This window comes from Zootoca vivipara, chromosome 2 (assembly GCF_963506605.1).
Source record: "Zootoca vivipara chromosome 2, rZooViv1.1, whole genome shotgun sequence".
NCBI classification, from domain to species: Eukaryota; Metazoa; Chordata; class Lepidosauria; order Squamata; family Lacertidae; genus Zootoca; species Zootoca vivipara.
In genome coordinates this window covers 111746390-111774299 of record NC_083277.1, presented here as the reverse complement: position 1 = coordinate 111774299, position 27910 = coordinate 111746390, and the positions used below count along the sequence as shown (strand labels likewise).

At 45.0% G+C, this 27910-nt stretch overlaps 2 protein-coding genes across 7 annotated transcripts in view; one reads left to right on the top strand and one right to left on the bottom strand.

Annotated features, from left to right (window-relative positions):
• RNF41 (ring finger protein 41) overlaps window positions 1-4887 on the bottom strand; it is a 30086-nt gene extending 25199 nt beyond the window's left edge. For all 4 annotated transcript variants that reach the window (XM_035103776.2, XM_035103778.2, XM_035103777.2 and 1 more), the window contains exon 1: window positions 4729-4887. The gene's annotated coding sequence lies outside the window, so the exon portion shown is untranslated. The remainder of the gene's footprint in view (window positions 1-4728) is intronic.
• Window positions 4888-6403: 1516 nt separating this feature from the next.
• On the top strand, window positions 6404-20288 carry NABP2 (nucleic acid binding protein 2). Of its 3 annotated transcripts, none has more exons than XM_035103772.2 (8): window positions 6404-6472; window positions 6955-7057; window positions 9598-9702; window positions 10446-10584; window positions 12589-12660; window positions 14759-14840; window positions 16768-16834; window positions 18131-20288. In XM_035103772.2, exons 2-8 carry the CDS (start codon window positions 7042-7044, stop codon window positions 18325-18327), a joined length of 678 nt encoding a protein of 225 aa, XP_034959663.1. In that variant the 5' UTR covers window positions 6404-6472; window positions 6955-7041; the 3' UTR covers window positions 18328-20288. The 3 variants fall into 3 exon arrangements, with proteins under 3 accessions (XP_034959663.1, XP_034959664.1, XP_034959666.1); XM_035103773.2 differs by having other exon boundaries at window positions 6457-6546; XM_035103775.2 differs by having other exon boundaries at window positions 6467-6521.
• The last annotated feature ends 7622 nt before the right edge of the window (window positions 20289-27910 follow it).

The following is a 27910-nucleotide window of genomic DNA, read 5'->3' as shown; positions in this document are numbered from 1 at the left end:
CAGGCGGGGATGGGGGGAGAGCGGAGAACGATCTCCGCTTCTCCCCCACCCCCGCCTGTCACACAGCACAGGTCGGCGGGCGCTGTTTGCCGGGCTTGTCAAGCCCAGCAAACAGCGCCCGCCGATCTTTGGTGACAGGCGGGGGTGGGGGGAGAGCGGAGCACGATCTCCGCTTCCCCCCCACCCCCGCCTGTCACACAGGACAGGTCCGAAGATCGGCGGGCGCTGTTTGCCGGGCTTGTCAAGCCCAGCAAGGAGCGCCCGCCGATCTTTGGTGACAGGCGGGGGTGGGGGGAGAGCGGAGAACGATCTCCGCTTCCCCCCCACCCCCGCCTGTCACACAGGACAGGTCCGAAGATCGGCGGGCGCTGTTTGCCGGGCTTGTCAAGCCCAGCAAACAGCGCCCGCCGATCTTCGGTGACAGGCGGGGGTGGGGAGAGAGCGGAGAACGATCTCCGCTTCCCCCCCACCCCCGCCTGTCACACAGGACAGGTCCGAAGATCGGCGGGCGCTGTTTGCCGGGCTTGTCAAGCCCAGCAAGGAGCGCCCGCCGATCTTTGGTGACAGGCGGGGGTGGGGGGAGAGCGGAGAACGATCTCCGCTTCCCCCCCACCCCCGCCTGTCACACAGGACAGGTCCGAAGATCGGCGGGCGCTGTTTGCCGGGCTTGTCAAGCCCAGCAAACAGCGCCCGCCGATCTTCGGTGACAGGCGGGGGTGGGGAGAGAGCGGAGAACGATCTCCGCTTCCCCCCCCACCCCCGCCTGTCACACAGGACAGGTCCGAAGATCGGCGGGCGCTGTTTGCCGGGCTTGTCAAGCCCAGCAAACAGCGCCCGCCGATCTTTGGTGAGAGGCGGGGGTGGGCGGAGAGCGGAGAACGATCTCCGCTTCCCCCCCACCCCCGCCTGTCACACAGCACAGGTCGGCGGGCGCTGTTTGCCGGGCTTGTCAAGCCCAGCTAGGAGCGCCCGCCGATCTTCGGTGACAGGCGGGGATGGGGGGAGAGCGGAGAACGATCTCCGCTTCTCCCCCACCCCCGCCTGTCACACAGCACAGGTCGGCGGGCGCTGTTTGCCGGGCTTGTCAAGCCCAGCAAACAGCGCCCGCCGATCTTTGGTGAAAGGCGGGGGTGGGGGGAGAGCGGAGCACGATCTCCGCTTCCCCCCCACCCCCGCCTGTCACACAGGACAGGTCCGAAGATCGGCGGGCGCTGTTTGCCGGGCTTGTCAAGCCCAGCAAGGAGCGCCCGCCGATCTTTGGTGACAGGCGGGGGTGGGGGGAGAGCGGAGAACGATCTCCGCTTCCCCCCCACCCCCGCCTGTCACACAGGACAGGTCCGAAGATCGGCGGGCGCTGTTTGCCGGGCTTGTCAAGCCCAGCAAGGAGCGCCCGCCGATCTTTGGTGACAGGCGGGGGTGGGGGGAGAGCGGAGAACGATCTCCGCTTCCCCCCCACCCCCGCCTGTCACACAGGACAGGTCCGAAGATCGGCGGGCGCTGTTTGCCGGGCTTGTCAAGCCCAGCAAAGAGCGCCCGTCGATCTTTGGTGACAGGCGGGGGTGGGGGGAGAGCGGAGCACGATCTCCGCTTCCCCCCCACCCCCGCCTGTCACACAGGACAGGTCCGAAGATCGGCGGGCGCTGTTTGCCGGGCTTGTCAAGCCCAGCAAACAGCGCCCGCCGATCTTCGGTGACAGGCGGGGGTGGGGGGAGAGCGGAGAACGATCTCCGCTTCCCCCCCCCGCCTGTCACACAGGACAGGTCCGAAGATCGGCGGGCGCTGTTTGCCGGGCTTGTCAAGCCCAGCAAACAGCGCCCGCCGATCTTCGGTGACAGGCGGGGGTGGGCGGAGAGCGGAGAACGATCTCCGCTTCCCCCCCACCCCCGCCTGTCACACAGCACAGGTCGGCGGGCGCTGTTTGCCGGGCTTGTCAAGCCCAGCAAGGAGCGCCCGCCGATCTTCGGCTCTGTCCCCCGATGCGCGACGGCTCGGGGAAGCAGGCAGGGAGCTCCTGCTGGGTCCCGCGCCTTCGCCTCTCGCTCGGTCGGGGCTACACGACATGGCTTATTTTCGGGGTATGTCTTATTTTTCACCAACCCTTAGAAATCCTGTCATGGCTTATTTTTTGGGGATGCCTTAAAATATGAGAAACACGGTATTCATTCAGAAGAGTTAAAGATCCCCCATGCACGTGTCACTGTTTTACTTATGGGTTACTGTTATGCTGTGCTTTCCAATGAACATTTGTGCAACAAATAAGGGAGATCTCACAAGTTTTAGATAATATGCTACAAATCAGACCATTTTCTTACATGCTTAATGATGACATTATCTGTATCCTCCAAGCCTCATTATTCCAATTGTTAAAGTGCAACAATTTCACAAATCAAGAGCACATCTACAGGGCAGAGGACTTATGAAGATGTTGCAGTTGCACTTCCACATACCATAGCTCAAGTGAGAGAATAGACCTTGAAATGCCCTGGTTATTCCCCTGCTTGCTTACTGCACAACAGAATTTAGGCAGCAAAAATTTGCTTTACAGCCTGTAACTGCCTATAAAATGATTAGCTCTCTGTTGTAATCTATGCTCAAACTAGAGAGAGAACACTTCCTTGAAGCATTAGGTATTCTACCCTTGGGCTCCTCTCCCAGCCTCAAGCAATGGCTTGCCATAAGATCCTTCAGCACAGTATCTTGCTCAATTAAGCACAGCTTTAGTATGCACTCCCCACGCCACTAGTTCCTTCTAACATAGGAATAGGAAATCTAGGGCCCTTCAGATATTGCTGCACTACAACTTCCTTCAACCCTGTTGTCATGCTTTCTGGGGTTGAAAGCATTTGAAAGCAAATGAGGGACTATTTCTTTTTTGTGTGCAGTATGTGCTTGGCATTTTAGTTCCCTGCATTGAACAGTTAAAACTAGGTTACCAAACAGCTGAACCACACAAGTGCATAGCTGTCAAGTTCTCCCTTTTTTTAAGGGAAATTCCCTTATGCTGAATAGGCTTCCTTGTGAGAAAACGGAAAACTTGACAGCTATGCACAGGTGGGTATTCTAATTTGAGGACGCTGCTCTAGCGTCAAGGTCTGTAATCCAGAGGTGGGGAACTGGCTCTTCAGAAGCTCTTGGGACTGTAACTGAACTATGCCTGGGTCTGATGAAAGTTGGGCGTGCAGCAACATTTTTCCTTAGCCTTTAACTAAGGGCTCATCCACATTTCCACTTGTCCTGTGCCTAGAAAACTCACGTCTTACGATTTCCCACTTATACTGTGTTTTTAGGGACGAGTCCAAGTTGTTTTGCATTTGCCCCACAGGTTTTGCTGGGAAAACATGCTCTTTACCACTGAATTGGAACAAACAACAATCAGTTGAAAACCTGATTGTTGTTTGGTCCAATTCAGCAGTAATCTGTGGGGGTTTTGGGGGGGGAGGGCAAATGGAGGTGTGGAGAAGAGCCCTAACAGAATCAATCAGAAATCTGTAACACGCTAAGGGACCTCCCAGACTTGTTTTTTGTTGTGTTTGCGTGTGTATTCTGCAATGTCATTGATGAAATAATGGTGCATTCGTAATAATTTATCCTGGACCACCCACACATTATTCTGCTTTATCTGCTGTTTGTGACACCCCTCCCTCCTCCTGAAAAAGCTCTCACTTGTCTTCTAAGTTTCAACTACCAGGTCCTGAATTTCTTTCACCAGAACAGGAATTCTTCCCAACAGATCCTTTCCTCAGAAACACAGCCAGTCACTTTTCTAAATCATCCCAATAAGTGGAGGATTCTCTACCAATTTTTTAAAAAACTTAACTGTGTGGGCGCACATGCATCTACCGTAACTGATCTGGGCAGGGACCTGTCTTTCTTGTTGCTACCTATTCTATGTTTAAAAAAGAGAGAGAGACTATGTATATAATGCACGTTACATTGGTGCTTAATATTTCTGTATTAATAGACCCTCCCTTTCTCCAAAGTGCTTATGGCACGGGGCTTCTTTCTTCCTATTTGCCTCACCCAACCCATCTTTTAAAGTTCCCATCAACTCCACGAAGTGATTTGAAGCCAACTCTGTCCCAAGTAAAACATTTTCCGCTGAATACCGTGGCTGTCGAGGCGCCCCACCCCCTCCGCACGCCCCATTACCCTGATGACCAGATATTGATGGCTTGCTTTTTTCTTTAAAAAACAAAACAAAACCACGGAATTACGTATCAACCGAATAACCAAGTTCTCAAGGCAGTTTGCAAGACTGCGTATAAGCTACATTACACACAAACAGACCCGAAGCCTCTGGGATAACTCAGTCGGCAGAGTTACATTAACCTCAGGTCGTGAGTTCGAGCCCCGAGTTGGGCAAAATGGGGCTGGACTAGATGACCCTCGGGTGTCCCTTTGCATCTCCACGGTTCTACGAAACGGCCATAGCTCACCAGCTTCTCTCCTCAAACCCCAGGTTTCCCCTTTGCAGCACAAGCCTGGTGCGCTCAGAGGTAAGCCCCACCGAGTCCAAATTGGGGTGGGGGGCAGCCCAGCATTTGCGAAATGTGCAAAGGGTGGGGGGAAGAAAGAGGAGCCTCAGTCGGGGTCTCCCACCATCCGCGCGACACTGCCAACGGCCCCCTCAGACGCGGACTCCCAGATAACCGCCACCAACGGGAGCTCAGGCAGTCTCCCCTCCCCGCCCATCCCTCCCTTCATTTCCTCTCAGGCGCCCCCACTTACCTCAGAAACAAAAACACGCCCGCCCTCCAACGTCACCTCGCCGCATACGCGAGACCAGGCTCCCTCTCCGCCACCTGCACCCGCTTCAAGCACTCGCTAGGCCCCGCTCGGAATCCGCCGTCGCTCCGCAACCCCGAAATTCCCTTCTATTTTCTTCTTTTTTTCCCCACCCCGCCGCCGCCGGAAACACGCCAGATTCAACCCGGATGCGGGACCCCGCCCACATAGCGAAGTAGCCCGAGCCACGACCGCTCTAGCCAATGGCGGGGCTTTGTGGTTAGGTTGCCCGCCTTCTCCAGACGAGAGAAAAGAGCGGGTGGGCGTGGTCCTTTCGCTATGGGCGTGTCGGGGACTAGATGGAGACTGATGCTTAGAATGCCGCGTTTCTGTTTGATCCCGCTGGAAATGACTCGAGTCTCGAGAGACTGAATCCACAGATGGAGGGGGGGGGGGTCGCGGCGGGTGGCGCTGTGGTCTAAACCACTGAGCCTCTCGGAATTGCCGTTCTGAATGCCGGCGGCTCGAATCCTCCACGATCGGGGTGAACCCTACATTTGACCTTACAAGAGCAGCCTCTGAGATCAGAATAATTAGGCATTATCCACATTCCTTGTACAGGTACCGTAGGTAGCCGTGTTGGTCTGACATACAGTAGTCGGAATTTGTTTTTTAAAAAATCCTTCCAGTAGCACCTTAGAGACCAACTAAGTTTGTCATTGGTATGAGCTTTCGTGTGCATGGTATCTGAAGAAGTGTGCATGCACACAAAAGTTCATACCAATGACAAACTTAGTTGGTCTCTAAAGTGCTACTGGAATGAATTTTTGTTTGTTTGTTTCAACCCTTTTAAAATTTACCTAATGAAAAGAGAGGGCTGCCTTCAGATGGCTTGGGGGTCAGATAACTCCATGCCCTCCAACTTTTCTCCAGTGAAAATAGGGACATCTTACCATATGTTCCAACATTTCTCTGATGAAAATAGTGATGTCCTAAGGAAAAGCAGGACATTCTGGGATCAAATAAGAAGCTAGGATATCCAAGTGTCCCTGGAAAAATAGGGACATTGGGGGGGGGGTCTGTGATGGTTTCTAAACCAGATACCTCTATCAAGAATGAAGAAGGAACTCACAGTGATAGAAACCAACCATCTTTTGAAAACGTTGTGGCATGCGCTGATCTGGCTGTACACCATCTGCTGAATTGTCATGTATGCACATTTTGTCATACCATGAATGCTGTGTGAATCAACCCACAAGTTTGACAACACAAAACAACCACAGTGCAAAAAGTGCATCATTTCAGACATGCCAATAAAGATCAAGGCCAAAAGTGTATCATATTAGCAGCATCACTTCTGCTTTATTTTTCCTTAAATTCTATGAGTGGTCATGATATTTATGTAGAACCCAGTGCTTACATGAGTATCTTTCTGCGTTGGAAATATATATCTATTTAATGCATTCATTCATGCATGATTCGTTCAACTAACTTGAAAAGTCAAGCCTTCGGAGCATCAAGTGCAAAATAGCTGGAAATTATTCTCGAAGAATTTCATAGCACCCCCTGCTATGCATTTTTTAAATGCATCAGTTGGTGATACTGTCACTTTAATACTTTATTTGCCTCCAATTGGTTGAAAGATTGGAACATTCCTGCATGTCGAAGGAAAGCCTCGCCACGCGATTGGCTGCGCAGGACGCTGCAGGATACTTCCTGGAATGTCTGCAACCCAACGTTCCTCCAGGTCTGTTTCACTGGGAAAGTGGTGGTCGTGATCCTCTTTTATTCGAAATGTAATTAATAGACTCGGAATGGTTGGTAAGGAGAATGTGGGAGTTTAATAAGCTCTCCTGTACTTTGCGTACGGCAGGAGAAAATATAGGTGCATGTTGCAGGGCTGGTTGAATCCATGTTTCGTGGGGGTGGCGGGAGGCGGTTGGGGAACTGCTCACCAGTATATTTACTAACTTACAATCATATATTCATGGAACTGTAGAGCTGAAAGGGACCTTGAGGGTCATGTAGTTTTAAACTTATTTTCCTCCCGTTTGAATATTAACCACGGTGCAGAAATTTGCTTTAAGTATCAGCCTATCGATCTTTGCGTAACCCAGAAGGGAAACCTACCGGTACTGCAAAAATAAATACCCAGGAGATCAGTTTTGCATGTGTTGATCAGATCGGTGGTTGAAGATCTGCAAAAAGCAAGGTGTCTTTTCCTTCCAGGCATGTGTGAACTGTAACACAAGCAAGGATGCTATACCCGTTTTCTTGAAACCAGTCTTCTACACATGCCAAAGAAGTCTTTCGTGTATGGTGCTCAAAACAGGTAATAAAGATCAACGTGGACCCTTTAAACTGATACCCAGGGTGGGTTTATAATTTGCATAAAAATAGAGTATTCACATCCATAGCAATAACAGTAGCTATAGAGCTTTAGGTGTTGCTGGAATTTGTGCATGAGCAGACACAGAAATTGAAGAGAATAGTTTGTTGACATTTTACTTGTTCATTGAATGGCACTCTTCAAATCATGTTATTCGCTGTAAATCTGGGAGTGTGTAAAAAAGGGTGATCATCTGCTTGAGTTCAAAGATTGTCAAAGCTCTTTTAAAGTTAATGGTTAAAGATATTGTGGCGTCAGAATGGGGTTCTTTTACAAACTCAAAACAACATCTCCAGAAAGTGGTTGTGTTGGGGTTTGGGTTTTTTTTGGCGTTTCTGTCTGTCGAGTTTTTTAAAAATAATGTGACCAGGGCAATTGATCTGACGTTAATCTATTTCAAAAATCAAAATGCCATGAACACAAAATCCAAAATCTGAGACTGGAGCTAAGCAAAATAGTATATTTTTCTCACATTTGAGGGATATTTTCATAACTGCCTTTCTGTTTATAAATTGGTCTCGTCTAATTTCTATATGATGTGGATAACCTGTACTCCCCCCCCCACACCCCCAAATGTTGCTGGTCTACAGCTCCCAGCATTTCTGATGACTGGCCACGATGCCTGGGGCAGAAACAACATCTGAAAGTCCACAGGTTGGCCACCTGTTCTTTGATATCAACTGACATATACCAGATTTCTTTAAAAAATCATTCTTCTTTCTTCTTTCCCCCCTTTTTTTATTCTGCACATACAGAGAATTACACCATATACAAGCAACACATTATAAAAGGGGAAAGGGGAAAAGAGAGAAACTAAGGCAACATAAGCTTCTTCCAACAAGGAATAATAATAATAAATACATAAGAAAACATTCACTTTTTCATTTAGCTTCTGTTCTAGTTACATTGTGTTGCTATTCTGTAAGAATCTATTATATCCTTTTCTCTCACATAGGTTATTTTATTTCTTAAATACTATCTATCCCTCCCCTCCTCCCCATTGTTTCCCTTCACCCGTGTGAGATCTTACCATCACTAAATTGTTTCTAGTTACAGGTAGGTAGCCGTGTTGGTCTGAGTCGAAGCAAAATAAAAAAAAATTCCTTCAGTAGCACCTTAAAGACCAACTAAGTTTTTATTTTGGTATGAGCTTTCGTGTGCATGCACACTTCGTCAGTTACACTGAAACAGAATCCACCAAACCCTTATGTATATACAGGGGGTGGGGGGTGGGGGTGATGGGAATGGGTGATGGGCTGATGGGAGTGGTAAACCTGTAGATGGCTGTTAATGACTGCTGGTGGCTGCAATTGGTCCTGGGGGGAAAAGCAAGGGCTGAGGCGCTAAAGAAAGCTTGATCATGCATAATGAGATAAGAATCCAATGTCTTTATTCATCCCAGGTGGCTCCATGGTTTTAAGCTTGGTAATGAGTTCCAACTCAGCAACTTCTCTTTCCAGTCTGTTCCTGAAATTTTTCTGTAATAAAACAGCTGCTTTGAGATCTTGTATAGAATGTCCTGGGAGATTGAAGTGTTCTCCTACTGGTTTTTCTGTCTTATTTCTAAATTGTTTCTAGTTGCTTTACAACAATAAACTGGCATGAGAGCTTATTTCTATAATGTCTGGTAAATTGTGATTGCTTCTTTTATCCTTACATACTTAACAATTGCCTATTAGAAGTTCTGCATTAACTCCATATTTTTCATGTATTTCCCTACACATTTCCATTCTGTATTGGTTTTTTGGGTAGAGCAGCCCCTAATTGCTGCAGTCATTTTTGCCAGTTTGGCAAACTCGCAGATCTTAACTTGCCATTCTGTCACTTCTGGTACTTTTCCAATACTTCGCCACTAAAATTCTTGCCACTGCGGTTAAATAAAGAAATATGTTCCTTTTATCCTTGTTAATAAACTCAGTAAATATGACTTTGGTTGTTTTTTTTAAAATGGAACACCTGAAGATTTTTTAAATCTCCTCGTGTATCTCATTCCAGAATTGTCTAACCACCTCACATCGCCACCATATGTGGTATAATGTCCCCACCTCTTTCTTGCATTTCCAGCAGAGATTTGAATGTTTTCTGTATATTTTTGCTAATTTTACTTAAAAAATAATTCTTGGCATTCTGAGCAAAATTGTTGATTCGCGGAAGTTTTCACACAGAATGATGGGGGGACAGAGTAATACAAAACATCTTGAAACTGATAAAATTTGGACAGTCTAATTCTGGAAGCTAGGGATAGCAGCTGTATTTGTGTCTACATGGTGGAACCTCTGATTTTTGGACACGTTTGAAACATGGCTTTCTGTGTCCTTAGAGGGAGTCACAAAATAACAGTGCCTCTGCTCAAGGTTAAAAAGGTTTTATTATTATCTACTGCAGTCAGCACCTTTTTCGTTTGTTCTGTTTTCTGGACATTAAGACATAATAATAATAATAATAATAATAATAATAATAATAATAATAAATTGTTTACTCAGATACTGGAAATCAAAAGCCATTCAACATGACGACAGAAACATTGGTGAAGGACATTAAACCAGGCTTGAAAAACCTCAATCTTATATTCATTGTTCTGGAAACAGGTGAGTGCTCTGTGGATGACAATGGCTAACATGCTTTAAAAACCTGATGCAGTATAGCTGAGAGGTCCATCTGCTTCCTTGTTTCACAGAATCATATTAAAAGACATAGAACCATCACATTATCTTACTCTATTAATTGGGGTGCACATGGACTTCCTTCTAGCAGTAGCCAATGTACCGTGAGAAAGGTGACATTGCATATCACTATTAGTATTTCTGAATAGGATTCTTTGAAATGCAGAAGCAGACTGGATTCCTGTCAGGCTGACTGCAGCTTATGGAGGAATCTAAGGATCTTTTACTCTTGCCTCTTGCTTTTAGCACAGTGTTTTTATCTGGATTCAGAAAGTGTTATGCTATAGAGTGTTGTGGGTTTCTTGGACTGTCAGCTTGTCTTTATGCACCCTGTTGCAAGTCAGAATATTGTCACCTCATTTATATAGCGTGCATTGCAAATCCATATCACTTGCATTGTCAGTAATACTCCTAGGTTCCTTTCTTGTTGATGCCATACAATTTGAGGGTGCCCTTTCCTCTCCCCCTTTCCAGGAGTGTTTCATTTTCTTCTTCTTCTTCTTCTTGTGATAAAGAGCTGCACTCTGCAAATGTTTCCATGGGGTGGGATTGGCAGGGAGCACTCGCTGCTTCCCAGCCTGTACTTTTCTGGCCTGAAAGCAGAAACACCCTTTTAGCTGCCTTGAATTTTGGTAACCGTGAATTTTGCTAACCATTCCTACCACCAGGCCGGGTTACCAAGACCAAGGATGGCCATGAAGTGCGGACATGTAAAGTAGCCGACAAAACTGGCAGCATAAACATCTCTGTGTGGGACGATGTTGGCAACCTCATCCAACCAGGAGACATCATCCGACTCACCAAAGGGTATGGACCACCTTTCCAATAGGAGTCTGAAAGGAGAAAGTGGGGAAAATTGGATGTTCCTTTCTTCAAGTGGACCTTTAGCCCCAGCCCCAGATGTAACAGGTGGTTGGGCCCATTTTAGGCTTTTTCAGGTATATGCTCAAGATCACATAGGATAATTATAATTATAATAATCCAGGTGGGGCAGCTCATCTGCTTAATCTTTCTGTCCACGTTCTTAGCCCTTATCTTCCTTGCACAAGACACATCCCATAACAACAACAACAACAACAACAACAACAACAACAACAACAACAACTTATTTATTTATACCCTGCCCATCTGGCTGGGTTTCCCCAGCCACTCTAGGTGGCTCCCAACAGAATATTTAAAACTTCCCTAAACAGGGCTGCCTTCAGATGTCTACTAAAAGTAAGATACAGTGGTACCTCTACTTACGAATTTAATGCGTTCCGAACACACATTCGTAAGTCGAAAAAAATTGTAAGTAGAATCCCATAGGAATGCATTGGGAGAAAAAATTCGTAAGTCGAAGCAACCCTATCTAAAAATTCGTAAGTAGAAAAAATCCTTTCTAAACCGCATCCAGGATGGCGGACGGAGCTCTGTTAGTAAGTAGAAACATTCATAAGTAGAGTTATTCGTAAGTAGAGGTACCACTGTAGTTATTTATTTCCTTGATAGGAGGGCGTTCCACAGGGCAGGCACCACTACTGAGAAGGCGATCTGCCTGGTTCCCTGTAGCCTCTCTTTTCACAGTGATGGAACTGCGAGAAAGCCCTCGGAGGTGGAGGTGGTGGGGGTGGAGACGCTCCTTCAGGTATACTGGGCCGAGGCTGTTTAGGGCTTTAAAGGTCAGCACCAACACTTTGAATTGTGCTCGGAAACATACTGGGAGTCAATGTAGGTCTTTCAGGACCGGTCTTGGCGGCCACTCCCAGTCACCTGTCTAGCTGCCGCATTCTGGATTAGTTGTGCTTTCCAGGTCACCTTTAAAGGTAGCCCCACGTAGAGCGCATTACAGTAGTCCAAGCGGGAGATAACTAGAGCATGCACCACTCTGGCGAGACAGTCTGTGGGCAGGTAGGGTCTCAGCCAGCGTACCAGATGGAGCTGGCAGACAACTGCCCTGGAGACAGAATTGACCTGTGCCTCCACGGACAGCTGTGTGTCCAAAATAACTCCCAGGCTGTGCACCTGGTCCTTCAGGGGCACAGTTACCCCATTCAGGAGCGTAGGAAGTCACCTTGAACCAAGTCAGGCTCTTAGTCCATCTGCCTGAGTCCTGTCTGTGCTGCCTGGTAGTGGCTTTCCAGGGTTTCATGTGTTTAAATTAATTCAGAATGAATTGCAGTGCTGGCTCCAGGATCTTGGGTGGAGAGAGCACACTTTAATCTGAGAGAGGGAGGATGTGCAGAGAATTATCCTCTTGCCCTGCCTGTGATCTTCTTGGGTGTTCTGTGCGAAACGGGAATAGCAGTACTGTTGGTGTGCCCCAACTTTGCCAGCCCCAATTAGCTAAACTGAGCATTTCTTTATTATTATTATTATTTGTTTGATTCCCAGCAGCTGGAGGGCAACATTTTGAACTTCACCCAGAGGAGGTAAAGAGTGCTTAACAGTGCAACCCTATACATGTCTACTCAGAAGTAAGTTCCACTGAGTTCAGTGGAGCTTACTCCCAGGTAAGTGGGTATAGGATTGCATCTTAAGACTTATTAGCTTTAATGAGACTTAAAAATGTGCAGATTATACCCAATAGTACCCAGAACTGCACAGGAACTCAGTTGACTTAACTGAGAAGACAGGTGGGCTATTTTATACTGAAATGTGGGGTAACAAATTTTATAAATAAAACAATATGCATCATACAACTGGAGAACAACTTTATGTGACTGTGCTTCGGCACCCCCAAATCGGGTATTTTGTTTTGAGCTGGTGCATTTTCCACCTATAAGAGGAATGTTGTGCTGTTCTTAACCATGGTCTCTCTCTCTCTCTTAGGTATGCTTCTGTTTTCAAAGGCTGCCTGACCTTGTACACTGGACGTGGAGGAGACTTGCAGAAAGTTGGAGAGTAAGGACTGTATTTGGCTTATGCCAATGTTGCTTTTTTGGAATTGCAGCTTTGGTACATGCTTGGTTTTTTTAAAGTTCAGACACACCGCCAGATTTCCACTAAAGGATAGTATTCGCTCCAGGGGCTATCAGCACCATGAGTCAAGGAGGCAGCTTCCAAGATAGAAAAGACTGGTGACTACTTTGTATGCTGACTGCACCGTAATAAACAGTTCAGGCTACAGTTAGCAAATGTATTGAACACTGAGAGGCATTGCTTGCATAAGAATCTCTCCCCCCCCCCCCGCCCTCCATAACTCTACTACAAATGCTCATTATTTTTAATTAGCTCTGTAAGATAAATACCCCTCTGTGCATTTCAAAAGATATCCACTAATTTGTGTTTTTTATTATAACAATTTATTAGATTTTCCATTTAAACACATTTAAACAAAAACAAACCACACATACAATCACATACACAACAACACATAGTAAACATAATAAACACAAAATTTCTCTTCTTAACATCTTATCAATCCTTACAATTTTCTTTGCTCTGCCGAGCTTTGACTTCCCTCCTTCCCCCCATTCGGTTTTCTTATTCACTCCTATCTCGCAGTTCCTTTATTGCATCTACAATATTCGTAGGATTTATTTCAGTCCTGGAAGTGTCTTTAAACTTCTACAGTTCTTCTCCATATAGTCCACAAATTTACTCCAGTCCTTTTGGAACCTTGACTCTCCCTGGTTTTGGATATCCACTAATTTGTAATATAAGGCAAACACCACATCCTTCCTACCTCCCTTACAAATGATTCCCATTTCCCCCCCTAGGATGTTTCTGTGAAAAGACCCACCATTCCTGAGCTTTTATGCTCGAGTAATTATATGAGCAGACGCGGGTGGCGCTGTGGGTTAAACCACAGAGCCTAGGGCTTGCTGATCAGAAGGTCGGTGGTTCGAATCCCCGTGACAGGGTGAGCTCCCGTTGCTCGGTCCCAGCTCCTGCCAACCTAGCAGTTCAGAAGCACGTCAAAGCGCAAGTAGATAAATAGGTACCGGCAGGAATAGGTACCTTCCTCCGGCAGGAAGGTGAACGGCGTTTCCGTGCGCTGCTCTGGTTCGCCAGAAGCGGCTTTGTCATGCTGGCCACATGACCCGGAAGCTGTACGCCAGCTCCCTCGGCCAATAAAACGAGATGAACGCCACAACCCCAGAGTCGGTCACGACTGGACCTAATGGTCAGGGGTCCCTTTACCTTTTAATTATATGGGTAATATTGGTGGGGGTTGATGGTGGCTTATAATTGTGGTTGGGGGTCTTCGGGTTGTTCCCACCTGCTGCTGCCTTTAATGGAAACTCTGTTGAGTGAGCTTGCACAGCTGCTGCTCCCCATTTCTGAAAATGTTTTTCTTCTTCTTTTCAATAGTATGGACATTAGATTACTCATAGCCTAGAAAAAAAATATGCATGCTGTCAGGTTTTGATTTTGACAGCTTGAGATATTATTTTACCTTCCCTCCTGCAGCCCTGGCTTCCCCATTCTTATGGAAGTACAGTGGTGCCTTGCTTAACGAATGCCCTGCTTAACGAAATTTCCGCTTAATAAAAGGATTTTTCGAGTGGAGGTTGCCTCGCTAGACGAATTCGTTTTACGAAAAATTCGTCTAGCGAATCCCGGTTTCCCATAGGAATGCATTGGCAAAAAAAAATCAATGCATTCCTATGGGATTCGCTAGATGAATTTTTCATATAAGAAAAGACCCGTGGAACGAATTAAATTCATCTAGCGAGGCACCACTGTATATGCTTCAAAGGATATTGTCAAAGTTCGGGTTTGTTGCTGTCTGGCATTAATCTAGGGCCAGGCATAAATTATTACTACCAATTGGCATGTGGTTACCATCCCTCACTGCCTGTGTAGAGGTGAATGCATGTAGGGAGAGGGAGAATATAATAATAATAATAATAATAATAATAATAATAATAATAATAATAATAATAATAATGTATTTATACCAGCCCATCTGGCTGGGTTCCCCCAGCCACTTTGGACAGACATTTGTCAAAATGGACTGACAGCTGCATTTTATCTACTGCCTCTCCTGTTCTAGGTTTTGTATGGTTTACTCAGAAGTGCCAAATTTCAGTGAGCCAAACCCTGAATATGTCGCCCAGCAGTCGCAAAACAAAAATGTGAGTATCAGGATTATTAACTAATGCTGGGATGAAATGAGTTTTGAAGGAGGGGCTTCTTCCTGACCCAACCACAAGGGGTGTTTATGCCTCCCTTTACCGCAGGAAAATGCATCAAAGCATCACTCCAAATTCTCGTGACCGCCTACACTCAGTGCAGCTCTCCTCTATACCCCAATGCTTATTTTTATACTGTATTTTGCTATGGGCAGCTGTTGCATTTCCTTGCTTCGAGAAAATGAAAGCTACGGTGGGTGTTAAGGGTTATACACCTTAATCTTTCAGGAAGCAAGCCCGTAAGGCAGGGTCCCCAGACTACGGCCCGGGGGCCGGATGCGGCCCAATTGGCCTGCCAATCCGGCCCGCGACGACCCCCGCCGCCCGCCACCCGCTCTTATGGCGCGCAGCGCGGCAGCGCTCTTCCGGGTCGGGAAAAAACGCTGAAAATCCTTTGTGCGCATGCGTATGGGCCTCTCCCGACCGGGAAGAGGTCATTTCTGGTGCACTTCTGGGTCGGGGGAGGCCCATACACATGCGCACAACGGATTTTTGGCGCTTTTTCCACCCTGGAAGCGCGCCGCTGCACAGGCGCGCGCTCCCCCGTCCTCCGGCCCGCCGCGCGATCGGCGCGGTGGGAACCGGCCCAAACGCCGGTAAGTCTGGGGACCCCTGCCGTAAGGTCTCAGGTCCAGAACCTGGGAGCATTTCTGTATCTTAAGAGCAGCATGGAAAGCACAAATTTTACCCATCACAGTGAGGGGGTGAAGCTGCAAAGAGAAGGGTTTTCCCATTTTGGTGTACACGGAGGTCTTCTCATTACAGGTAGGTAGCCGTGATGGTCTGAGTCGAAGCAAAATAAAAAAATCCTTCAGTAGCACCTTAAAGACCAACTAAGTTTTTATTTTGGTATGAGCTTTCGTGTGCGTGAGCTTTCTTCAGATACATTTGAAACAGAAGTGTCAGACCCATATATATATATATATATATATATATATATATATATATATATATATATATATGGATGGGTGATGGGCTGATGGGAGTGGTAAACCTGTAGATGGCTGTTAACAACTGCTGATGACTGCAATTAGTCCTGGGGGGGGGAGCAAGGGCTGAGGCGCTAAAGAAAGCTTGATCATGCATAATGAGATAAGAATCCGATGTCTTTATTCATCCCAGGTGGCTCCATGGTTTTAAGCTTGGTAATGAGTTCCAATTCAGCAACTTCTCTTTCCAGTCTGTTCCTGAAATTTTTCTGTAATAAAACAGCTGCTTTGAGATCTTGTATAGAATGTCCTGGGAGATTGAAGTGTTCTCCTACTGGTTTCTCTGTCTTATGGATCCTGATGTCAGGTCTTCTCAGTTATGGATTTGGCAATTCTTCTGGATTGCCTTACTGGATCTGACTCGAGAGTGAATTAGGATGACCGAGATGGAGTTGACTTCCTTAGCATGTAGATGTGCTCCCTCTCTCTCTCTCTAGGGTGCAAGATAACATCTTCCAAGATCCACTTTGCCTAGATGAGTGTGGATACATTACAAGTCCTTTGGGAAGACAGTAACCACTCTAGCCCTGCTCCCTCGTCCGAGAACCTCTGTTTTTCTGCACAACTGACCTATAAAACATTTTCCTTTTCCTTCTATATATATTCATCTCAGGCTGTGTACACATCATATGTTTAAAGCACATACACCAACCCTCAAGAATATTGTAGCTTAAGGGTGCTGTGAGAGGTAAACTACAATTCCCAGGATTCTTTGGGGAAAGTCATGTGCTTTAAATATATGGTGTGTACACAGCTGTAGTTAGGTTTGATTTCAGCATACTTCTGTAAACTTTCCCCCCCTCTCCTCTGCCCATGGCTGTTGTATCTGTGGAACTTCTGTATAAAAATTTTTTTTAGTAGACTTTTGCTTTCTTCGACAGACACAGAATGACAGCGCTGCACCCACAGCCTCCCAAACCACACCAGGGCCTTCCACGTCATCAGCAGGTAAGCAGAAAATGATCTTGCACTTCCTAGTACCATTGAGCAAAACTGATCCCTACAGGTGAGAGAAGCACAAGTCGTGCATGTCAGGATTTTGTGCCCCGAGCCTCATGGTGTTATTTAGCCTGGAAATGGCCAACATTTGACTCATGGCCTATCTAAGGGTCAAATTGGACATGGCAATGGATTGTACCCAATGTGATATTACATGGATGTTCTGTCAGCACAAAGATGTATGCTTCTGCAATGGAATGTTATCCCCTTCTCTCCCCTTCCCCCCCATTGTGCCTCCTAAATCTGCCCTAGGGGTTCCTCAAACCCTCTGGGGCAGATTTGACGAGGGTGCAGGGCGCACACAATGGAACGTGGCCGGGGTGAAGAGCCACATTGCATAGACAAAACCCTTGTGCTGACAGGTTTCAGCAGTTGAATACTGCCCATTAAATATATCTTCGTGTTTAATGTACAGTTTGGGGTTTTTTTAAATTCAAATAGTATCAATGGAGTGGGGGAAGTTGCTAATAATTGCTGGAATTACAGCAAGCTGTGGGGGGGGGAATTTAACCCTTTCCTATCGCATCCCTAAGGAAAACCTTTCCTTTGAAGCTAGCACTCTTTTCTTTTTAAATTGGCAACTGGTAATTTTAAATTAAAACCAAAACTAGGTACAGTGGTACCTCGGTTTACAAACAGTCCCATTTACGAACGCCTCCGTTTATGAACATCGCAGACCCGGAAGTGTTTACATCTGGGTTCCGCGGCGTCGGATGCGCAGACACAATCTGCGCAGCTCGCGCATGTGCAGAAGCATGCCTTTGGGGAGCGAATGCCTCCGTTTACAAACGCCTTCGTGGAATGGATCGCGTTCATAAACCGAGGTTCCACTGTATTTATTTATTGAATCAGTTACTTATTTATTGGATCAGTCCTATAGCTTCTAAAAGCAGCATCTATCAGCAGAAATGTTCTGACCGTATATTATACCACAGCGTTGCACAAAGGCTTCCCTTCTCTAAAATGAAATACTGTAAATACTTTGCTCTTTCTCTCCCTCCTGCAAACCTAGCAGTGAGAGCTGATCTATATAGCATTGTGTATTCCACACACTTGAATGCATCTAGCATTCAACTGAAAATGCCACATTTCCCATCTACCAGCTACTTTATTCCGAAAACTACAAGTATAAGACTCTTTTCACTTAATTCCCAGCAGGAATACTAATGGATTTGCTGGCTCCATCTCTGTGGGTCCCAGTAAGATTTTTCTGTTCTCCTTTCCCCTCCCCTCCCCTCCTTTTAGTCACTGACAACCAGAATGGCAACGGGTTGATCACCACTGGATCTGGCAGCTCCACCCACACACCTAGTGCCCCCTCTCACCCCACCAGCGGCCGCATCACCCGGAGCCAGCCCAACCACCAGAGTGGAAGCTCATCAGGGTCATCCTCTAACCCAGTCAGCAATGGCAAAGAGACACGGCGAAGCAGCAAGAGATAACAAGCACAGGATTTGGGGTTGCTTTTCTGTCCCTTCTCTCCACGGCCTGCTGTGTTAACCTTTGCCTCCTTCTGATCAGCTCTGAGGCAGAGCAGCTGACACTGAGAAGAGACGGGTGGCCGGGCTATGGATGCAGAGACTCTGAATTCTACGAAACCCAATTTGTATTTTAGCCACTTAAATGTTCTTTTTAACATGCGATGCCAAGTACCGGGTGAGGGTCTCCGGTGCGTTTATGCTGATAATCCCAGGTCAAACTTGTTTTTTTTTCAGGATTGCTGGATAATCTCACTCTTCGCAGGAAATTAACATGTCTGCCTGACCATCTTTTAACCTGATTGCGTTTCATTGCTCCATTTTAACTTCACAGATGACATGTTCCTGTGCTACAGGTGCATGTGTCCTTGAGTTTAACTCCCTTCTAAGAAAACGAAGTCTAGAACCCTTAAAGGAGGGGGTTGAAAGCTGTGACCCTTCAAGGGCTGTTGGACTCCAATTCCCATCAGTCCCAGCCAATATGGCCAATGGTTGGGATGGTGGGAGTTGTCCATCAACCTCTGAAAGTCCACAGGTTCCCAATCTCTGGTTTCAAACTATTTATTGTGGACTTGTGACAAAATCTATGAAACTACTCTTGACCGAGTGGCTTGTTAAATTATTATTATTGTGGGCTAAATGACAGGTTGTGTTTCAATTTCCATAAGGCTCTTGGGTTTTATGGGATGTTTTGTAAGGACCCAGACAAACAAACAGAATTTATGCCACTTTTTCTGAGCCAAACCGAGTGACTATCCAGACAGGCCAATGAAATGGCACTGTTGCTGTATCCCCCCAACATATTCTTGATTGATATTATAACTTACAGCATCCTGTAGCTAGGTTTCTGTAGATGTAATGATGTTGTTAGATTTAGACGTGTGGCTAAATTGAGAAGAAGCTTTTAAACAACAAAAAATAAACCTCAAAAATAATAATAAACCATGCCCAAATCTAAATTATGAAAAATGAGGATTCTGTTATATTTTAATTTCTGTTATTGTGCAGAAAACTTTAAATAGATATATGGTTTTTATTCCAGCATATCTCAGCATGGTTGGCATCAAAGGCTGGCAGTGCTGGGCATATTTTCTGGGGCCTGTCAGGCTGGTTCTCATTTGGTGGAAGGCCCAGCCAGGGTCAGAGATGTACGGTGTGGTTGCCTCTAAACTGGCCCAGACCCTGTGTGAAGTAAGAAAGCTACTCAGACTACCCCCTGTCACCTCTTTTGGGGTTAATCATTGCTGTGCTCCATGTCCTAGTTCCTCTCTCCTAACATTTAAGGGGCCTATTAGGTTCAAGGGCTCCCGGGAAGCTGTTGATTGCCCTGGTTTCAGTTAGCTAAAGGAATCTGCAGAATAGTCTGCATTGTAAATGGAATACTAAAAGTTTTGAAAGGAAGATAAGATGGCATTTAAACACTAAGAAAATCATTTTGCCAAACTTAAAACAATTTCTCGAAAGCCAATAAAATGTTCAGAAGAAACAGTTTCTCTCTCTTTTTTGAAGTGCTATTTTATCTAGCCGTTTGGGTCATTGTCTCCTTTTCTGTTCTGTACTCTAGACTAGAGTACTTGCTTGAATTTCTCAACTTTTTTTTTTTTAAAGCTACGTCACTGTTGTCTAAAATCTGATGTGACAGTTTGAATGTACTATTCATGAATGTTTGGGGAATAAATATTTTAATCCTCTTTACAATGTGAACGTCTCTGGTCGGAGAAAATGGGCCATTCCATGGGACAATGGATGTGAGTGCAAAACTGGAAGTAACTTTTTTCTTGTTTGCTTACAAACGTAGGACAAAATGACATAACTGTAGAAAACAATACCTCAGTAATTCTAGTCAACTGACCTTTGCCAGCTTTGTTGAGATTGTGATTACACAAAGTAAGGTAATATGAATTACCCTTTTCTATACAGTACTCCCTGCCTACTACCCAGTTTGTGAATAAGGCTGCAGTCCTAATCAGTTTCCTGAGAATAAGTACCATTGAACACAATGAAACCTATTTCTTTTATATCTGATCTCTGGTTATATTTGAAGCATGGTCACACTTACAACATGGAAATCCTGGACTTTGTCATCGCAGTGACAGATGTGGACCTGAGAGACCATCTAAGAATATAGGAAACACCTTTTACACCAAGTCAGACCATTGGTGTATCAATCTTTGTATTGCCTAAGTACTCAAACTAGCCAGCAGCAATCCAGGGTTTCATTTTTTAAAAAATAAACTTTATTGATTTACACATTAAAAAATACACTCACAATCACACCAAGAAATAAACAAAAATATCCAAAACATATCATACAACAACAAAACTTCAAACAGAACAAAAATAGAAAAACAAACATGTCATAAACATAATCATAATCATAAATTAAATCATAAATTGTAATTATAAATTAAATCATAAAGAACATAAACATAACCATAAATTAAATCATAAAAAAATATTTAACTAATTCTCTCATTCATTCTCTCTTTCATACCCAAAAAATTCCCATCTTGTCCTTTTCTTAAGATTAAAGTCCTCTATCCCCTCCCCCCCACCCTCCCCTACTTCCAGCCATTCCTATATATTGAGTTATTCCGTTCTTGATTGATGCATAGTTATGTTCAATTTCTCTTTTTCTTTAATTTCCTCACCCTTCATAAATCTGCCACAAGATTCGCTTTTTCTACCTTATTTTTCAGATATATCTCAAAGGACTTCCAGTCTTTCCCTGCTTTCTCCTTCCCTATTCCTTTTGAAATACCATATTTTATAGCCAAATTTTTATATCCCATTAATTTCAATCGCCAATCTTCTATCTTTGGAATCTTTTCGCTTTTCCAATTTTGCGCAATTAGGATTCTAGCGGCTACTGTTGTGTACAATAACACACATCTATTTTTTCCCTTAATTTCTTCATTTAGCAATCCAGGGTTTCAGATAGGGAGACATTCCCAGTCTTAGCTGCAGATGCTATGGGAATGTTAGGGATGTGGATTAGGATATATTATTAGATAGATCCTATCCAAGCTTGTGTTAGCAAGCTTCCAATATTAGCAGAGTGACATTCCCCTTTTGTGCGCAGCAAAGCATGTGCGTTAGATTCGCTAGAATCTCTATAACAATATTACACTTTATAGTTCAATATTACACTTCCTGGCAAAGGTCCCCTTTGTCCCTCTTAAAAGAAATACACAACACAGTGTTTATAAAATAAGATAGAGTTTACTTACAGTTTCATCCTGAGTTACAGCATAATCTCAGAAAGGCAGGCTTGCTTAGAAAAGTTACAAGTATATATACATCTAGAGACTACTTAGTAAAGTAAGACTCCATTTGGTCTCACTCTTGGCTGCAGGCCTAGAGTGAGAACCATGCTAACTAGAGATTCTCTTGAGATGTGTTCCCATCGAAGGAGGAAGTAGCTAAGAGAGAGAGAGTGATTGCAGGCTAGGGCTTTTGTCTAATCCAACTCATTTGCATGTCTGAGGGAACAGGAACTGACCTGTAGTCAGGTGTCCCTCCAGGTGAGTTCCTGTTAGTGGACACTCTAGGAACTGTTGTGACTTGTCTGCCCCAGTGTTCCATCCCACAAACCCCTTCTCAGGCAATTCACAACATTCATTACATACAAAACAAAACATAAGCAACTTTATTCAACCACCCAAGAGTCCCAGCTTGACACGCAGGTTCTGGAAACTCTGTCTTGGCAGGGGTTTTGTTAGGATGTCTGCTGTCATCTCTGAAGTGCAGCAGTATGACAGTTCGACAAGTCCATCTTGTATCATCTGGCGAACGTAGTGGTACCTGACCCCAATGTGTTTTGAGCGTGCTAGGAACTTCTCATTCTGCGCCAGCTTTAGACAGCTTTGGTTGTCCTCCAGCAGGCTTATAGGTTCCTTTCTCTCCACGCCAAAGTCTGTTAGGAGTTGGTCCAGCCAGGAAATCTCTCTGCACGCTTCTGTAGCCGCAACATATTCCGATTCTGTAGACGATAAAGCTATACATTTCTGTTTATAACTGCCCCATGTGATAGCTCCGCCCCCATACATAAAGACATGCCCGCTTGTGGATTTATAATCAGAATTATCACCCGCCCAGTCAGCATCAGTGTACCCAATGAGCTTAGGGTCACTGACAGCTGGTAACTTTAATTTACAATCCATTGTACCCTTAAGATATCGAACCACCCTCTTCACACCAACCCAATCATGCTCAGTGGGACTACTCACTTTCCTGCTGAGAATCCCTACTGCATTGGCTAAATCAGGTCTGCACGTGGTAACTAAATACAAAAGTTTACCAATCGCTGAACGATACTCGGTGTTGTTTGGCAGCAGCTTCGAATCCTCTTGGTTCTTTAAGAAGTCTGTAGCCATCGGGGTGTCGACGGGTTTTGCATCCTGCAATTGCATACTCTCCAACAGTTCAATTATCTTTTGCTTCTGATTAAGTAGAAATGAACCATCCTGTTCTCTTTCCACTTGAATCCCGAGGTAATACTCAACTGGTCCTAATTCCTTCACTTGCACTTCCTTGTTGAGGTGCTGGACTACATTTCTATAATCCCTGTCATTTGACGTTGCGATTAAAAGGTCGTCAACGAAGGCAAGAATATAAGAAAATTGTCCATTACTCTGCTTAGTGTACAAACACTTGTCAGCTTCACCTTGCTTGTACCCAAGTTTCACCAACATTCCATGCAATTTCAAGTTCCAGGCTCTGGCTGCTTGTTTTAAACCATACAGTCCCTTTTGAAGCTTGCAAACCAAATGTGCCTCATTTGGCTTTATAAAACCTTTAGGCTGCTTCATGTAAATTTCTTCAGAAATTTCCCCATGCAAAAACGCAGTAGCTATATCGATGTGTTTCACCTCCATCCCTTTAGATGCTGCGATGCTTAAAAGTAATCTTACGCTACTGTATCTTACTGTCGGTGCAAAGACTTGGTCATAGTCGTGGCCATATTGCTGTGAAAAACCTTGTGCCACTAGTCTTGCTTTGTAACGTTGCACCTCCCCTTCTGAACCCCTTTTAACCTTGAACACCCATTTGCTCCCAATTGCTTTCTTACCAGCAGGTAATTCTGTGAGTGTCCAGGTCTTGTTCTTGTGCAGTGCGTCAATCTCCTCCTGCGCGGCTTTCCTCCAGAGACTGGCTTCGGTGGCTGGCATCTGCTCTACCTCTTCCCAAGTGGAAGGTTCTGGTGGAGACGCCGACCCTGCAAAGTAGGACAGTCGTAGTGGCGGAACGCCCTTGTTGGTTCTGGATGAGCATCTGACCTCTGGTTGTGCAACCGCATCAGCATCCTCATCCTCCTCCAACGCTGGCATGTCCACGTACAGCTCCTCCTCTTCGTCTCTGGTGCCGCCAGGGGTCTGGACCTCTGCGTCTTCTGGGGTGTCGCCTGTAGGGGGTGTTGTGACACTAGGAGGTATATTAGTTCCTTGTGCTAAAGGAAAACTTATAAACTCTTCATCTGGTGACTCTCTAGAACAGTCAATAACAGTGTTCTTTGTATCAAACTTTCCTAGTTCATCAAAATGAACCACATGGTATGGGTCTACTCTGCCACTCTTTGGATCTAGAACTCTATATCCCTTTCCTCCAGGAGCATATCCAACCAGGATACCTGCTTTTGCTCTGGAGTCAAGCTTGTGTCTGCGCTCTTTGGGCACGTGGTAATAACAGACACTTCCAAACACACGTATGTGCTGCAGACTTGGGACTCTCCCGTGCCAAAGTTCAAATGGTGTGCGTTCTGCACCCTTTGTAGGCAATCTGTTTTGCAAATAAATCGCCGTATTCGCCGCTTCACCCCATAGCTTCTGTGACAAGTTGGCCTCTTTTAACATGCACCTTGTCATCTCCATAATAGACCTAAACTTTCTCTCAGCAATGGAGTTCTGTTGAGGCGTGTAAGCAACTGTAGTTACATGTGCTATGCCTTCTTGTGCCATGATGGCCTTCATCTGCCGTGAGCAAAACTCTCCACCATTATCCGAAATTAAGGTGGAAGGAGCTCTCTGGAATTTGTTCTTCACCATGTTTAAGTACAGTTTGAACAATTCCGGTGTCTGACTCTTTTCTTCTAGAAAATATCCAACACAATATCTTGAGAAGTCATCTATAAATATCAGAATGTACTTATTGTTTCCTAGGGAAGGTACATTCAGCGGACCACATAGGTCAGTATGAACAGTGTCCATGACTTTTGTGCTTCTCTTCTCTGTACAACGTGGGAAGGAAGGCTTGACTGCCTTTTCAGTTATGCAAGTTGTACAGTTTGGCATTGGTGTACTGCAATTCTTTACCTGTAGACCTTTTACCAGATTTTCCTTCTGCATTTTCAGGATAAGGTTGGTATCCCTGTGTCCAAGCCTTTTGTGCCAGAGTTCCAGATCTGGTTGATCCTTTCTGCTGGGTTGTGCAACCCTTGCAGACTCATTCTCTGAAATATCAATCTCATACACATCATTGATTAGTTTGGCTTGAATAAACACTTCACCATCTTTTATCACATTGCATTGTCCATTTTTAAATATAATTTCAAAACCTTTCTTGTCCAAGCTAGACACACTTATTAGGTTACAGTTCAGCTTTGGTGCATACTTAACATTACTCACTGTAGTATCAAAAGACTCATTGTTCACTTTGAAATTCAAGTTCAAAGATCCTGCACCTATTGACTTTATAACATTTCCATCAGCAATTTCAATCTCAGACTGTTTATTATTGTCTATTTCATTGAAATATTCCCTTTTATAACAGAAATGGCTGCTTGCTGCACTGTCCAGAAGCCACTTATTGCGCTTTCCTTCACAGCTCTGGAAAGCTACATTTCTTTCTTGCAATATCATTGCACGCCCATGACCCCCCTTCTTTTCGCCTTTTGGTGGAAAGGGGCGGGATTCATTCTTTGTAGATGCTCCATACTTGCGCTCAATATCCTTTAAGATTTGCGCTGCATCATCTCTGCTATTAATTGACGTTAGATGCTTATTGCGAAGTCCACTCAAAATTATGTGTCTGGCCTCGCTGTTCATGCGTTTCCAAGTTGCTATCTTTGCTAAATCCTCTTCTGTTTCACCAGTAGGCATAGGATTTTCAATGGCATCCAAAACATTCCTTGCATCTAAAAATGCTATCAGGCGTTGTTTCCAAAATACGTAATTGTGGTCATCTAAAGCCATTAATCCTAGGTTAACTCCACTATCAAAATCTGCAAAAGCCATCTTGGAATCTCAAAATTCTAAAAAATTTCTCAAAATTCAAAAATTTGCCAAAAATTCCAAAATCAAAATCTCTAAAAATATCTCAAAATGCAAAATAATCTTCACTGCCTCTGAGTTCTCAGTGCTGTAAACTCTGAGGGAGGGGAGGGGTAGCTAATCCCCTAGGCACACTGGAGAACAATAGACCATGTGCTTACCAGGAAGTTCTAACTGAAAAAATCCTACTCAGTTCAAAATCACAATCCAAAGCAATCCTTCAAAAATACACAAAAATACGCAGTCCTGGGCCGTAATAACCCTTTATGGGAATGTTAGGGATGTGGATTAGGATATATTATTAGATAGATCCTATCCAAGCTTGTGTTAGCAAGCTTCCAATATTAGCAGAGTGACATTCCCCTTTTGTGCGCAGCAAAGCATGTGCGTTAGATTCGCTAGAATCTCTATAACAATATTACACTTTATAGTTCAATATTACACTTCCTGGCAAAGGTCCCCTTTGTCCCTCTTAAAAGAAATACACAACACAGTGTTTATAAAATAAGATAGAGTTTACTTACAGTTTCATCCTGAGTTACAGCATAATCTCAGAAAGGCAGGCTTGCTTAGAAAAGTTACAAGTATATATACATCTAGAGACTACTTAGTAAAGTAAGACTCCATTTGGTCTCACTCTTGGCTGCAGGCCTAGAGTGAGAACCATGCTAACTAGAGATTCTCTTGAGATGTGTTCCCATCGAAGGAGGAAGTAGCTAAGAGAGAGAGAGTGATTGCAGGCTAGGGCTTTTGTCTAATCCAACTCATTTGCATGTCTGAGGGAACAGGAACTGACCTGTAGTCAGGTGTCCCTCCAGGTGAGTTCCTGTTAGTGGACACTCTAGGAACTGTTGTGACTTGTCTGCCCCAGTGTTCCATCCCACAGATGCCAGGGACTGAACCTGGTACTTTCTACATGCAAAGAAGATGATGCTCTACTATTGAGCTATGGCACTTTCCAGGGGCAGACTTTGGCGCCCAGAGCAAGGACAAAATTTACCGCCATAAATATTTATTTGGCACTCTCCCCCCTCGCTTTCCGTTCTGCGCATGCTCTCAAGTGCGCTATGCCATCTGACCGTGGACTAACTATGAGTAGGTACCTTTATAAATAAAGGCTTTAGTAAAACAACAACTATTTTTATTATTATTATACACCCTCTCTGCTTGGTGCCTTGTGTGGGGGAACTGTCCGCACCACCCTAAATCTGATGCTGGCACTCCCCTATTCTTCTGTTTTAAAAATAATAATATTTATTTGTTTTTAAAAGTATATTATTGTCCTTTGAGGTGAAGATCCTTTTATTGCCTCATTCCCATCCTCTGGAGTAAAAAAAAAAAAAAGGAATATGACCTTAGGAAATAAATGAGAAATCCAAGCCTTTGCATAGCTGTGACTGGACAAGAGTAAAATCATGAGTTAATCAGTTTGCCTTGTGTTGGGGGGGGGGGAGTAATCTGTATGTTTATTAGTTTCTTTAAAATTGCTCTTGAATGCATATAAACTCTTATTGTTTATCAGCATGTTACTGATGGGTGTGGGTAAACCCTCCAAGTGTCCGTTTTCCAGGGACAGTCTCCCAGATTAACAAAGGCTGTCCCCTTTTCTGATTTGATCCTGAGATGTCCTGCTTATCCCTAGGATACCCCTATTTTCATCTGAGAAATGTTGGAGGGTATGGTAAAGGGACCCCTGACCATTAGGTCCAGTTGGAGGGTATGGTAGGGTGTCTCTATGTGCATCAGAGAAATGTTGGAGGGTGTGGAATTGTGTGACCCCTGAGCCAAGGAGATTAGTAACTACACAACCATTGGGAACTTTAAAAAAATGTTTTATTGTTTAATTCTGTTTTTCTATTTGTTGGAAGTCTCCCAGAGTGGCTGGGGCAAACCCAGTCTGATGGGTGGGGTACAACAGCAGCAGGAGCAGCAACAACAACAACAACAACAACAACATTCGGAATAGGACACCTCTATTTCCATCGGGAAAATGTTGGAAGGTACGGGTTTGTGAGGCTGAGCCCTGCGCAGTGAGTTCACGACAATCTTGCTCTAGCCAGTTGAAGGCAGACACGTTGGACTTTTAAACTTACCCACGCTGGGTAGGCTCCCAGGCGTCGTATATCACTCTACACTTTTTCGCAACTCTATGGGACGGGGCTTCAGAAGGCGTTCCTAGCTCCACGCTTCCCGGGGAGCGAAATAGCCACGCCCACTCTCGCCCCTCGGACTGCTGGGGGACGTGACGTTTACAAGACAGTCCCGCCCACCTCGCCCGG

Bases quoted from the DNA above. Each gene is read 5' to 3' on its own strand.
- NABP2 (XM_035103772.2), top strand. The intron at 9,703-10,445 runs GTGAGTGCTCTG...TCCTACCACCAG, and splicing joins ATTCATTGTTCTGGAAACAG to GCCGGGTTACCAAGACCAAG. The intron at 12,661-14,758 runs GTAAGGACTGTA...CTCCTGTTCTAG, and splicing joins GACTTGCAGAAAGTTGGAGA to GTTTTGTATGGTTTACTCAG.